General features: G+C 41.3%; 1 protein-coding gene across 2 annotated transcripts in view; it reads left to right on the plus strand.

The window, feature by feature from the left end:
• Window positions 1-1,583: 1,583 nt before the first annotated feature.
• Window positions 1,584-13,080, plus strand: part of NSUN7 (NOP2/Sun RNA methyltransferase family member 7) — a 62,584-nt gene continuing 51,087 nt past the window's right edge. For both annotated transcript variants that reach the window (XM_032633776.1, XM_032633775.1), the window contains exons 1-2: window positions 1,584-1,721; window positions 1,885-2,299. In XM_032633776.1, coding sequence (XP_032489667.1) covers window positions 1,972-2,299 — 328 coding nt within the window. In that variant the 5' untranslated portion in view covers window positions 1,584-1,721; window positions 1,885-1,971. The remainder of the gene's footprint in view (window positions 1,722-1,884; window positions 2,300-13,080) is intronic.

Here is a 13,080-nt window from a genome sequence, read left to right on the forward strand (position 1 = left end):
GTGTTTAAAATGCACATAAACTCAATAGAAGATTTAAATCTCATTCATTTTGTTTTTATTCTAGAAATTAAGAGAGTATTTTTCCACTACCTTTAAAAATGAGCACAGGGCTTCCCTGGTGGCGCAGTGGTTGAGAGCCCGCCGATGCAGGGAACATGGGTTCGTGCCCCGGGACGGGAGGATCCCACATGCCGCGGAGCAGCTGGGCCTGTGAGCCATAGCCGCTGAGCCTGCGCGTCCGGAGCCTGTGCTCCGCAGCGGGAGGGGCCACAACAGTGAGAGGCCCGCGTACCGCCAAAAAAAAAAAAAAAAAAAAAAAAAATGAGCACAGCTCACTTTCTTTGATGCATTAGGATGCAGACTTCGCTCCAGGGCTCTCAAAAATTAAAGCATCCATATTAAAACCCTTTGGGGTGGTTTATATATAATCCCAGTTCCATTCTATAATTTGAAAGGTGGGGTGAATTTGATTTTTTGTAGGCCCATTTCAGCAGTATCTTTCTTTGCAGGCAACTCCTGGAAAGGAAGGATGCGGTCTTAAATTGGCAAAGGTCTTTACACAACTTGCTCTGGAAGGGTCCGTCTAATGTGATATCTATTGTCCTAAAAAGCGTGGAAATAAAGTCGACTAGTCCCTTTCTTTCCTTTTCTTCCGTAGTTCTACACTCATCTGTTTTTTTTTTTTTTTTTTTTTTTTTTGCGGTACGCGGGCCTCTCACTGCTGTGGCCTCTCCCGTTGCGGAGTACAGACTCCGGACGCGCAGGCTCAGCGGCCATGACTCACGGGCCTAGCCGCTCCGCGGCATATGGGATCTTCCCGGGCCGGGGCACGATCCCGTGTCCCCTGCATCTGCAGGCGGACTCTCAACCACTGCGCCACCAGGGAAGCCCCACTCTTCTGTTTTAACATTTCCTGCGCCCCCGCTAAACTGGGTGTTGTCAGCGATACAAAATTCTTGCTTTCAAGGAGACCGCAGGGGACGTGTTGGGGAAAAGGGGCCACCTGTGAATCTGGGGAAGTCGAGGACGCTCAGGATGGCGCGGTCCAACTGTGCATGGGCCTTCAACTCCACGAAGGGCTGACACAAGCGTCCCGGGACGAGGGAGTAAGAGCAACTCGCTGAGAAAAAGTAGGCTCTAGCCAAATCCCGCGGGAACTGCCCTTCCCTCCGGCGGCGTTCCCTCCCCCACCTTGGTTGCCAAGGAGACCCGAGTCCTGGGCCGGCGGACTGCTACAGGCGGGGGAGGCCTACCTTTCCGCGGCCTGAGTCGACTGGTTCACCAGCCTCGCCCTCCACTGTGCTCCGCAGCCGCGTCCGTCAAGCGCGACAGCGCACGGGCGGGCGAAGCCCTGAGGCGGGTCCTCCCTCCGGGAACCGGAGCGAAGCGAGAGCCGGGGTCGCGACCCCCCTGCCCAGACCCTGGCGGGTGGGAGAGGCTCATTTGAACCAAACTGCCGGCGCGGGTCGCCGCCGCAGCCCCGCAGTCCGGGGCTCCCGAGGGCGCTGTTTCAGGCACCAGCCACAGGTGCCCGAAGTGCTTGCGGCTGCGGCGTCTCTGTCCCCAAAGCCCCGGGGAACCTCCGCCCTCTGGGGTGAGGGAGGGCTCGCGGGAGCCAGTGAAAGGAGCGCCCGAGGGGCCGCAGACGCTCCCAAACGGGCCTCGGTAAAAGCCTCGTCGCTTCGGAGGCGATTGAGAGCCGTCTCCACCTTTCTCCCTTTGTGAGTGTGTGGAGGTTTCGTTGGGACTTGCCCGGCTCGAAGTATGGGATGCTCGGGTCGGCCAAGTAAATGCCACCTCTTGGTCTTTAGGGCCACACTAGGTGGGCCACCAAGTGTGGTCCTGCAGAAATAGTGATTTACCGAGATAATCTTTTCTTTTCAGAGACGATGCTTAAGGTACAAGGAAAACCATTTCCTGGGACATCTGAATTGTAATTCAAGCTTGAGTTACTACAGTGAAGGGGCAAACATGCTTGACTCCGCCAGTGAAGAGGAGTTTTCGGAAGAAAAAACTACCGAGGAGATCTCCCAACTCTCTTATCTCCAACTCTCTTCCCTGGCGCTGTCAGGGGACACAGCATACAGCGAAAAAACCTCAACTGGTTTTCTCGAAAAAACTGGCTATCCGGACTCCGTTTACATTATGGCAGCGAACATTTTTCAGGGCATTCGATTCGAAAAGTCACCAGAGAAAGTCTTAATAAAGTATGGGAATGAGCCCCTGCCGTCCTCCACCGAGTCTGAGGATGAATCCTTTCAGCGTTTGTCCTATGAGCTGGCTTTCAGTGCCCTGAAGTGTGAGTAGTACCCGTTTTGACAGCACTAACGGAAAATAATGAGAGAATTTGTGGAGTGCAGTCCCCCTTCCTGCCCCCTCATGCACACACCAGGTTTTGTTTTTAGGCTTATGAATATCTTTGGTCAGTTGCAAATGTCCGGGCATTAGGAGAGTTTCCCTGTACAACAAACTCTTTCAGGCCAGAAACGTTTTTTTCTCTGCAGATTTCCCCGTGCCTAGAACCGTGCCTTGTCCTTAGATGGGTCAAAATTAAATCAAGTTAAGATGATCCGAATCACTGCCATTCGCTTTAATTTTGGAAGCTTGTAAATTTATTTTTTCAAATTTTTGTAAAAGTCCCCTTTCTAACTTGCTGCCAGGATTTGAGGTGTAATATTGCAGATTTCCTCAATGGTGGGTAATGATCAACTTCTGAGTATGGAGTTGACTCCAGTATAGAATCAAATATTTTTACTGTGAGAGCAGTCAAAGGGCCTGGAGACATGTTTCTGTACTAGCTATAAACTATAATACAATATAAACTATAAAGTTTATATTGGTTTGGGTACTGAGTATTCCAAAGAAAGTTCCAGAAATGTTTGGAGTATTAGCAGCTTGGCTGAAATGATGAGCTTCTTAGAGACACCCAGAAAGGGCATCACTCATTTGCATATATTTCCTTAGTGGTAGTACTTACTGGGCCTTGTACATCCTTGCACAGAGGCAGTTAACAATTGTTCAGTGAATTAAAATGTCCCATTAATTACTCAGATACGAATGTATATTTTTGGTTGTCTTCAGAAATGAGGTAGTTCAACTCTGAAGCCAGGAATTTGCCATCACAGAGAAAAATTTATGTGATGTTAAGAGGCAACTACTCTTTGGGTTTCATTTCTTTATTTTCTGCTTGTGACCTTTTTTTTTCTTTTAAAATCTATCTTAGCCATTTTTCCCTCCTCCAGTTTAATCTTTCAGATTCTATTTCATCCCTTCCCTCCTCTTCCTTTTTAAAATGCAGATTTAAAGACCAACCAGAGTGTTGTACTTTAAATCATGAGTCAGGTGGACATTTGAACATTTTCTCCTTGCAACAATGAAATGCAGACTAGGCATTTATGTTGATTAGTTGATATTTTAATGGTAATGCCAAAATTCTATTATAGACAATTTTTCCCCCCGATAAGAATATTGAATCTTACCTTTAGAAATCAATTATAAAAGCCTGAAATTATTCTTTGTAAAATTAATGCATTGACTAGATGGTCATGCTATAGTGATGTGTATGGTAGATTATCTTTTTCTTTCTCTTGATCTATATTTCTGTTTTATGAAAGGGTCTTGTGACTGACATTTTTTAATAACCTAGAAATTCCCATTTAGATAAATTATTGTTGTAGACATTTATAAACCTACTTTTCCTTGAAATGTTCATTTTTATAAGTTCAAATTCTAAGATGAGATGGCTTTGGTTGTTTACTTGGTACAACTATTATTTTCTTCTTAATGATAATAATATCTTGCTTTAAGTTATCATCTGAATAATTTCTGAATGTTCAAATGGAATAAAACTAGAATTCCTAAGTTCAGTGGGTTTCCACGATAATTAAGAACCTGATATTTTGCTTTAAAATATTGGAGACTCTTATGCATTTTACTTTTGTCTTTTGTATTATCAGTGTTCTATCAATACTTTCACATGTAATATTTTGTAAACTCACATCTGGCTTATACAGTATAGGTTCAGGGAATCGTGGTTCAGGAAAGAAAACTGAGGATTTCTTCTCTGAGGTTTTATAGGAGCAGTAAAGCTGAAAAGGTTAATGTACAAACTAAAGAGAGCTTGGGTAATGGTCTCTTTTGTTTGTGAATTTGTGAACAGATAATTGGATCATATTACCATATCTTTTTAAGGAAGTATGAAGAAAAAAATCTATACAAATGTTAAGTGTATTTTTTTGGTTGTGTTTTATGTATTCCAGTTTTATTATTTGCCCTTTTGTTGATGTCCTTTGTGTATAAGGTATTTCAAAGCAGAGAGTATATTTTTCTGATTAATCTTTTAAAGGTTTAAAGGGCTCAGAATCACGTTTGTTGAAATGACCACCACTAGTCTCACTCTGCTAAATAACTGCAAGGTCAATTTTCTGCTAAAGAAGGTAATGAAGAGTAACCTATTCCTATTAAGTTTGACTTATGTCAAAGAAGTAGAGTCCTAGCAGCTAATTTATTTTTTAAAAGTATCTCTGGAGGTTTCAAGGACTATTAAATATTAAAACAGAAGAAAAACTGGCGAAACGATTTCTTAAAAAAAAAATTAATGAACAACCCATTAAGAAAAAAAATTGAGGAAAGAGATGTTCCTGAAATTGTTGATCTTATTCCTGGCTTAATTCTGTCTCCACCCTCTCTAGTTGTAAATAGTATTTGATGACCTCTCAGTCCGAGGAACTGGCTGTGGCATTAACTTGGTCATTTCAAAATCATGTAACCCGTCAGTGAAAAACCTAGCAAATACTTAATATATGGTCTGGTTATGGCTTTGGGAATAAGTATGTGTAGTCAGGGATCCCCAAGACCACCCTCAAGTTCAATGATTCACTAGAAGGACTCACAGAGCTCAGTAAAGCTGTTATACTCATGGTTACAGTTTACTACAATGAAAGGATAAAGATTAAGATCAGCACCAGAAAAATATACACAGGACAAAGTCCAGAAGAGACCAGGTACAGCTTTCTATTGTCCTTTCTCAAAGGAGTCTTACGGACAGTGCTTAATTCTCCCAGCAACAATGTATGACAACATCTATGAAGGCTGTCAAGTTTCCCTCCTTCCACAGACACAAAAACCCCATGTACCTATATTTATAATTATAAGAGGGCCTTGGCATTCTTTTTTTTTAAACTGAAGTATAGTTGAATTACAATATTCTGTTAGTTTCAGGTTATAGCTAAGTGATTCAGTTATTTTTTTTCAGATTATATACTATTACAGCTTATTACAAGATATTGAATATAGTTTCCTGTGCTATACAGTAAATCTTTGTTGCTTATCTATTTTATGTATAGTAGTTTGTACCTGTTAATCCCATACTCCTAATTTGTCCCTCCTTTTCTCCCTTTTCCCTTTAGTAATCATAAGTTTGTTTTCTTTGTCTGTGAGTCTGTTTCTGTTTTATATATAGATTCATTTGTGTTGTTTTTAGATTCCACGTATAAGTGATATCAGATAGTATTTGTCTTTCTCTGTCTGACTTCACTAAGTATAATGTTCTCTAGGTCCATCCATGTTGCTGCAAATGGCAATATTTCATTCTTTTTTTATGGCTGAGTAACATCCCATTGTATATATATATATATACCGCATCTTAAGCCAATCATCTGTTGATGGGCACTTGGGTTGTTTCCATGTCTTGGCTATTATAAATAGTGCTGCTATGAACATTGGAGTGCGTGTATCTTTTTGAATTAGAGTTTTCATCTTTTCTGGATATATACCCAGGAGTGGGATTGCTGGATGATATGGATCTATTTTTTGTTTTATTAAGGAACCTGCATATGGTTTTCCATAGTGGCTACAACGATATACATTCCCACCAATAGTGTACAAGGGTTCCCTTTTCTCCACACCCTCTCCAGCATTTATTATGTGTAGACTTTTTGATGATAGTCATTCTGACTGGTGTGAGGTGATAGCTCGTTGTGGTTTTGACTTGCATTTCTGTAATAATCAGTGATGTTGAGCGTCTTTTCATGTGCCTGATGGCCATCTGTATGTCTTCTTTGGAGAAATGTCTACTTAGGTCTTCTGCCCACTTTGTGATTGGATTGTTTGTTTTTTTGGTACTGAGTTGTATGAGCTGTTTGTATATTTTGAATATGAAGCCCTTGTTGGTAGCATTGTTTACAGATAATTTTCTCCCATTCCATAGGTTGTCTTTTTGTTTTGTGGATGGTTTCCTTTGCTGTTTCAAAGCTTTTAAGTTTGATTAGGTCCCATTTATTTATTTTTGCTTTTTTTTCCTATTGCCTTGGGAGACTGACCTAAGAAAATATTGCTATGATTTATGTCCAAGAATATTTTGCCTATGTTCTCTTGTAGGAGTTTTATGGTGTCATGTCTTATATTTAGTAATAGAAGCCATTTCAAACTTATTTTTATGGATGGTGTGAGGGAATGTTGTAATTTCATTGATACAGGTGGCTGTCCAGTTTTCCCAACACCACTTGCTGAAGAGGCTGTCTTTTCTCCATTGTATATTCTTGCCTCTTTTGTCATAGATTAGTTGACCATAGGTATGTGGATTTATTTCTGGGCTCTCTATACTGTTCCATTGATCTATATGTCTGTTTTTGTGCCAATACCACACTGTTTTGATTACTGTAGCTTTGTAGTATAGTCTAAAGTCTGGAGGGGTTATACCTCCAGCTTTGTTCTTTTGCCTTAGGATTGCTTTGGCAGTTCTGGGCCTTTTGTGGTTCCATATCCATTTTAGGATTATTTGTTCTAGTTCTTGAAAAATGTCATGGGTATTTTGATAGTGATTGCATTAAATCTGTAGAGTGCTTCACTTTAGCAATATTAATTCTTCCAATCCAAGAGCATGGACTACCTTTCCATTTTTTTGAATCATCTTCAATTTCCTTTATCAGTGTTTTATAATTTTCAGTGTATAGGTCTTTCACCTCCTTGGTTAAGTTTATTCCTAGGGTTTTGTTTCTTTTTTATGATGCAATAAACGATATAACTTTTAAAATTTTCTCTTTCATTGTTAGTGTAAAGAAATCCAACAGATTTCTGTATATTAATCTTGTATCCTGCTACCTTGCTGAATTCATTTATTAGTTCTAGTAGTTTTTGTGTGAAGACTTTAGGATTCTCTATATAGAGTATCATGTCATCTCCAAAGAGTGTAAGTTTTACCTCTTCCCTTCCAATTTGGATACCTTTTATTTCTTTTTCTTATCTGATTGTTGGGGCTAGGACTTCCAGTACTATGTTGAGTAGAAGTGGTGAGGGTGGGCATCCTTGTCTTGTTCCAGAATTTAGTGGGAAGGCATTCAGCTTTTCAGTGTTGAGTATTATGTTGGCTGTGGGTTTGTCATAAATGGCTTTTATTATGTTGAGATATGTTCCCTCTATACCCACTTTGGTGAGAGTTTTTATTAGGAATAATGTCAAATTTTATGAGATGCTTTCCTGCATCTTTTGAGATGATCTTGTGGTTTTGTCTTTCCTTTTGTTAATGTGGTGTATCACACTGATTGATTTGCATATGTTGAACTATCCTTACGACCCTGGAATGAATCCCACTTGGTCATGATGTATGATCCTTTTTATGTATTGTTGGATTCAGTTTGCTAATATTTTTTTGAAGATTTCTGCATCTATATTCATTAAAGATATTAGCCTATAATTTCCTTTTTTTTTTGCAGTTTCTTTGTCTGGTTTTGGTATCAGAGTGATGGTGGCTTCATAGAATGAATTTCACAGTGTTCCTTTCTCTTCAGTTTTTTGGAATATTTTGAGAAGGATCAGTATAATTTCTTTATTGTATGTTTGGTAGAATTCCCTAGTGAAGCCGTCTGCTCCTGGACTTTTGTTTGCAGGGAGTTTTTTTTTTTAAATTACTAATTCTATTTCACGTCTGGTGATTGTTCTGTTCAAATTATCTGTTTCTTCTGGACTCAGTTCTTGTAAGTCTTACGTTTTTAGAAACTGTCCATTTCTTCTAGGTTGTCAAATTTGTTGGCATATAACTGTTCATAGTATTATGATTTTTTTGTATTTCTGTATCAGCTGTTACTTCTCCTCTTTCATTTCTTATTTTGTTTATTTGGGTTTTCTCTCTTTTCTTCATGTTGAACCTGGCTAGAGGTTTGTTGAATTTATCTTTCTCCAAAAAACAGCTCTTGGTTTTATTGATCTTTTCTGTTGTTTTCTATTTTACTTTATTTTATTTTTTTATTTTATTATTTTTTAAAATTTATTTTTGGCTGTGTTGGGTCTTTGTTGTTGCACGTGGGCTTTCTCTAGTTGCAGCGAGCAGGGGCTGCTCTTTGTTGTGGCGCATGGGCTTCTCATTGCGGTGGCTTCTCTTGTTGTGGAGCAAGGGCTCTAGGAGCACGGGCTTCAGTAGTTGCACACGCGGGCTCAGTACTTGTGGCATGCGGGCCCTAGAGCACGTGGGTTTCAGTAGTTGCAGTATGGGCTCAGTAGTTGTGGCATGCAGGCTCTAGGGCACACAAGCTTCAGTAGTTGTGGTGCACAGGCTTAGTTGCTCTGCGGCATGTGGGATCTTCCTGGACCAGGGATCAAACCCATGTCCCCTGCACTGGCAGGCAGATTCTTAACCACTGTTCCACCAGGGAAGTCCCTCTGTTGTTTTCTTTTTTTTTTTTTTTTTATTTATTATTATTTTTTTTTGCAGTATGCGGGCCTCTCACTGTTGTGGCCTCTCCCATTGTGGAGCACAGGCTCCAGACATGCAGGCTCAGCAGCCATGGCTCACGGGCCTAGCTGCTCCGCGGCATGTGGGATCTTCCTGGACGGGGGCACGAACCCATGTCCCCTGCATCGGCAGGCGGACTCTCAACCTTCCCTGCGCCACCAGGGAAGCCCCCTCTGTTGTTTTCTTGATCTGTATTTATTTCTTTTGTGATCTTTATTATTTCCTTCCTTCTGATGACTTTAGGTTTTGTTTGTCCTTCTTTTTCTAATTCTTTTTGGTGGTTGGTTAGGTTATTTATTTGAGATTTTTCTTGTATCTTGAGAAAGGCCTGATTCATTGTGAATGTCGGTCTTAGATCTGCTTTGGCAGCATCCCATAGATTTCATAAGGTTGTGTTTTCATTTTCACTTGTCTTCAGGCATTTCCTGATTTCTCTTTGATTTCATTGTTGACCCATTGGTTTCTTAGTAGCATGTTGTTTAGTCTCCATGTGTTCATTCTTTTCCTGTTTTTCTTTCTGTGGTTGATTTCTGGTTTCATACTGTTGTGGTCAGATAAGATGTTTCAAATAATTTCTGTCCTTTTAAATTTGTTGAGGCTTGTTTTATGACCTAGTATGTGGTCTGTCCTAGAGAACATTTCATGTGCCCTTGAAAAGAATCTGTATTCTGGTGTTTTGGGATGTAGTATTCTGTAGATATCAAATAAGTTCAACTGATTGTGTCATTTAGAACCTCTGTTGCCTTACCTATGTTTTGTCTGGATGATATGTCCATTGATGTCAAAGGGGTGTTAAGGTTGGCTACTATTGTTGTCAGTTTCTCCCTTTATGTCTGTTAGTGTTTCTTTTATATGTTTAGGTGCTGCTGTATTGGAGGATTATATGTTAACGAGCATATTATCTTCTTGTATTGATCTCTTTATCATTATATAATGCCCTTCTTTGTCTTTCTTTATGGACTTTGTTTTAAAGTCTATTTTGTCTGATGTGAATATTGCTACCCCCACTTTCTTTGTGTTTCCATTTGCATGAGCTATCTATTTTCATCCCCTGACTTTCAGTCTGTGTGTCTTTCACCCTGAAGGAAGTCTCTTGTAGGCAGCACACTACGGGTTCTTGTTTTTTGTTTTTGTTTCTTCATCCAATCTGCCACGCTGTGTCTTTTGATTGGAGCATTTAGTCCATTGACATTTAAGGTAATTATTGATAAGTATGTACTTATTGCCATTTAACCCTTGTTTTTCAGTTGTTTTTATAGTTCTTTATTTCTTCTTTTTGTTTTTCCTTTTGTGGTTTGATAATTTTCTTTTGTAGTACGCTTGAGTTACTTTCTTTTTGGTTCTTGTGAAACTACAGTATATTTTAAATTTGTGGTTACCATGGAGTAACCACAAATTTAAAATATACTGTAGTTTCAAGTATGTTCAAGTATGTTAACTCACAGCTGTGTCTACTGGCTTTAAACTGATAGTCATTCAACTTCAAACACATTCTAAATGATCTATATTTTTATACTCCCCTCACCCACATTTTGTGATTTTGGTGTCCTATTTTACATCTTCATGAATATCTTTTTACTGTTAGTTGTAGTTATAATTGCTTTTACAATTTTTTGATTGTTTTTTAATCTGTGTACTGCCTTAAGTGATCTTCCATCCTTTTATATATTTGCCTTTCCTATTGTGATTTTCCCTTTCCTATAGTTTCTTGCTTCTTTTCTATTTAGAGAATATCCTTTAATATTTCTTTTAGGGTAGGTTTAATATTGCTGAGTTCTTTTAGTTTTTGCTTGTCTAAGAAATTTTCTCTTCTTCTGTTCTAAATGATAATCTTGCTGGGTAGAGTATCCTAGGTTGCATGTTTTCCTTTTCAGGACTTTGAATATGTAATGCCACTCCTTTCTGGACTGCGAAGTTTTCTGCAGAGAAATCTGCTGATAGCCATATGGGGGTTCCCTTGTAACTGACTCTTTGTTTTTCTCTTGCTGCCCTTAGAATCCTTTCTTTATTTTTAAATGTCATTTTAGGGAATTCCCTGGTGGTCCAGTGGTTAGGACTTGGCACTTTCACTGCTGTGGCCCGGGTTTGATCCCTGGTCAGGGAACTGAAATCCCGCAAGCGGTGTTGTGTGGCCAAATAAAATAAAATAAAATAAATTTGTTATTTTAATTATGATATGTCTTGGTGTGGGTCTCTTTGGGTTCATCTTATTTGGGACCTTCTGTGCTTCCTGTACCTGAGATCTGTTTCCTTGTTTAGGTTTGGGAAGTTTTCAGCCATAATTTCTTCAATTACACTTTCAATTCTCTTTCTCTTTCCCTTCTGGAACACCTATTAGGCATCCGTTGGCACGTTTTGTATTATCTCATAAATCTCGTATGTTGATATCATTTTTTTTTTCATTGTCTTTCTGTCTGCTCTTCTGATTTAGTGATTTCCATTTTGCTATCTTCCAGGTCACTTATTCATTCTTCTGTGGCATTTAGTCTGCTCTTCATTGCTTCTAGATTGGTTTTTAATCTCAGCAATTGAATTGTCTATTTTTGATTGGTTCATCTTTATAGCTTCTAGTTCCTCATTCCTCTAGTGATGTGCATTTCTATCGATACTCTTTCTTAAATCAGTTAGAATTTTTATTATCTCCTTTTTGAACTCAGGGTCTAGTAAACTAGTGAGCTCTTTTTTTTTTTTTTAGAAGATGTTGGGGGTAGGAGTTTATTAATTAATTTATTTTTGCTGTGTTGGGTCTTCATTTCTGTGCGAGGGCTTTCTCTAGTTGTGGCAAGCGGGGTCCATTCTTCATCGCGGTGCGCAGGCCTCTCACTGTCACGGCCTCTCTTGTTGCGGAGCACAGGCTCCAGACGTGCAGGCTCAGTAGTTGTGGCTCACGGGCCTAGTTGCTCCGTGGCATGTGAGATCCTCCCAGACCAGGGCTCGAACCCGTGTCCCCTGCATTAGCAGGCAGATTCTCAACCACTGTGCCACCAGGGAAGCCCATGAACTCTGTTTTATTATCTGTTCTTTCAGGGGATTTCTCTTGTTCTTTTAATTGGGAGTAGTTCCTCTGCCTTTTTGTTTTACGTAACTTTCTCTGTCTCTATGAATTTAGGAGGAACAGTTATCTACGGTGGTCTTGAAGGGTGTTTTTATGTGGGAGTGTCCCTGCATAGATTGTGTGTGTCCAGTGTTTTTGGCACAGTGGCTGGTTTTGGTATGGACTTCAGCCGCATCTTTCCTCAGGGTGTGCTGGCCATTATCCCCTTGATGGGAGTGTGGCTGGTATTCTGGTGTCCAGAGCCTGTACTGGATGTGAGGCAGGGTTTTCTCTCTGCTCCGTGGCTGTCACTGCCCTGTCAGGGGCAGGGTCTGCTCCCCAGTTGTTGGGGTGGAAGGCTTGAAGGTTGGGTTCAGTCGGACTCCATTGCCCTTGAGTACATGCTGTGCCCCAAAGGAGGTGATTTCTGAAGCAAGTGACGCCCACATGGTCACAGAGCACCTGTGTGCTGCCTGTGTAGGCATCCATAGTTCCACTCAGAAGCAGCCCAGGGTTGTGTCCCTTTATCTGTTTTGTCTCAGATCTAGTTAAAGGCTGTGGTGTGGAGTAGGCTGGGGCTGAGGGTCGGGGTGTTGTGGCTGCAGGAATTGAGGTGACTGCGCTGCTGCCTGAGGTCTGGGCTGCCTCTGTGGCAGACTCCCAGGAACTGTCTGCCCCATATCTAGTGCTAAGCTGCAGTGTGGTGTGGGCACACTGGGGTATTCTTGCTAGGAGACTAACCACTGCTACTCCTGAGCTTGCTGACAGTGGTTGTCACCATTCCATCCACACCACGCACCAGGACCTCCCAGCTATCTCTGCGGTAGCTAGATTGAGTTCTCTCCTAGGGCCTATATGCCCAAGATTCAGCACTTAGCCACTGCAGGCTCCTGTGGCGCTACCTCACATGCATGCTGACAGTGGCCGCTGTGGCTCCACCCGGATCACAGCCCAGGTGCCCCGGTCTGTCTCTGTGCAGCTACACTGAGTCTCTGCCCAGATTTCATGCCCGGCTGTGGTGTGGAGTGAATGGGGCCAGGGTGTTTGCCCCTTTGGATTGGGAAGTGGGGCAAGGCGGCAGTTGCCAGTGCAAGGCTCTCTTTGCCCTGGTTCTCAGCAAGCCAGCATGTGGTCACTCCTCACGTGTAGAGCCTAGGCTTCTCCAGCCCTCTGTCTGTCCCAGTGGATTTCTCAGCAGACAAGGGGGCCTGTCTCCTCTACGCAGGACCCCAGGACTGGGATGACCAGATTGTGGTTCGACCTGCTTACTCCCCAGGGCGAGGGTCCACCTGTGTGGACCTTCTCTTCCTTACAGAGG

This window comes from Phocoena sinus, chromosome 5 (genome assembly GCF_008692025.1).
Source record: "Phocoena sinus isolate mPhoSin1 chromosome 5, mPhoSin1.pri, whole genome shotgun sequence".
In the NCBI taxonomy this organism is placed as follows: domain Eukaryota; kingdom Metazoa; phylum Chordata; class Mammalia; order Artiodactyla; family Phocoenidae; genus Phocoena; species Phocoena sinus.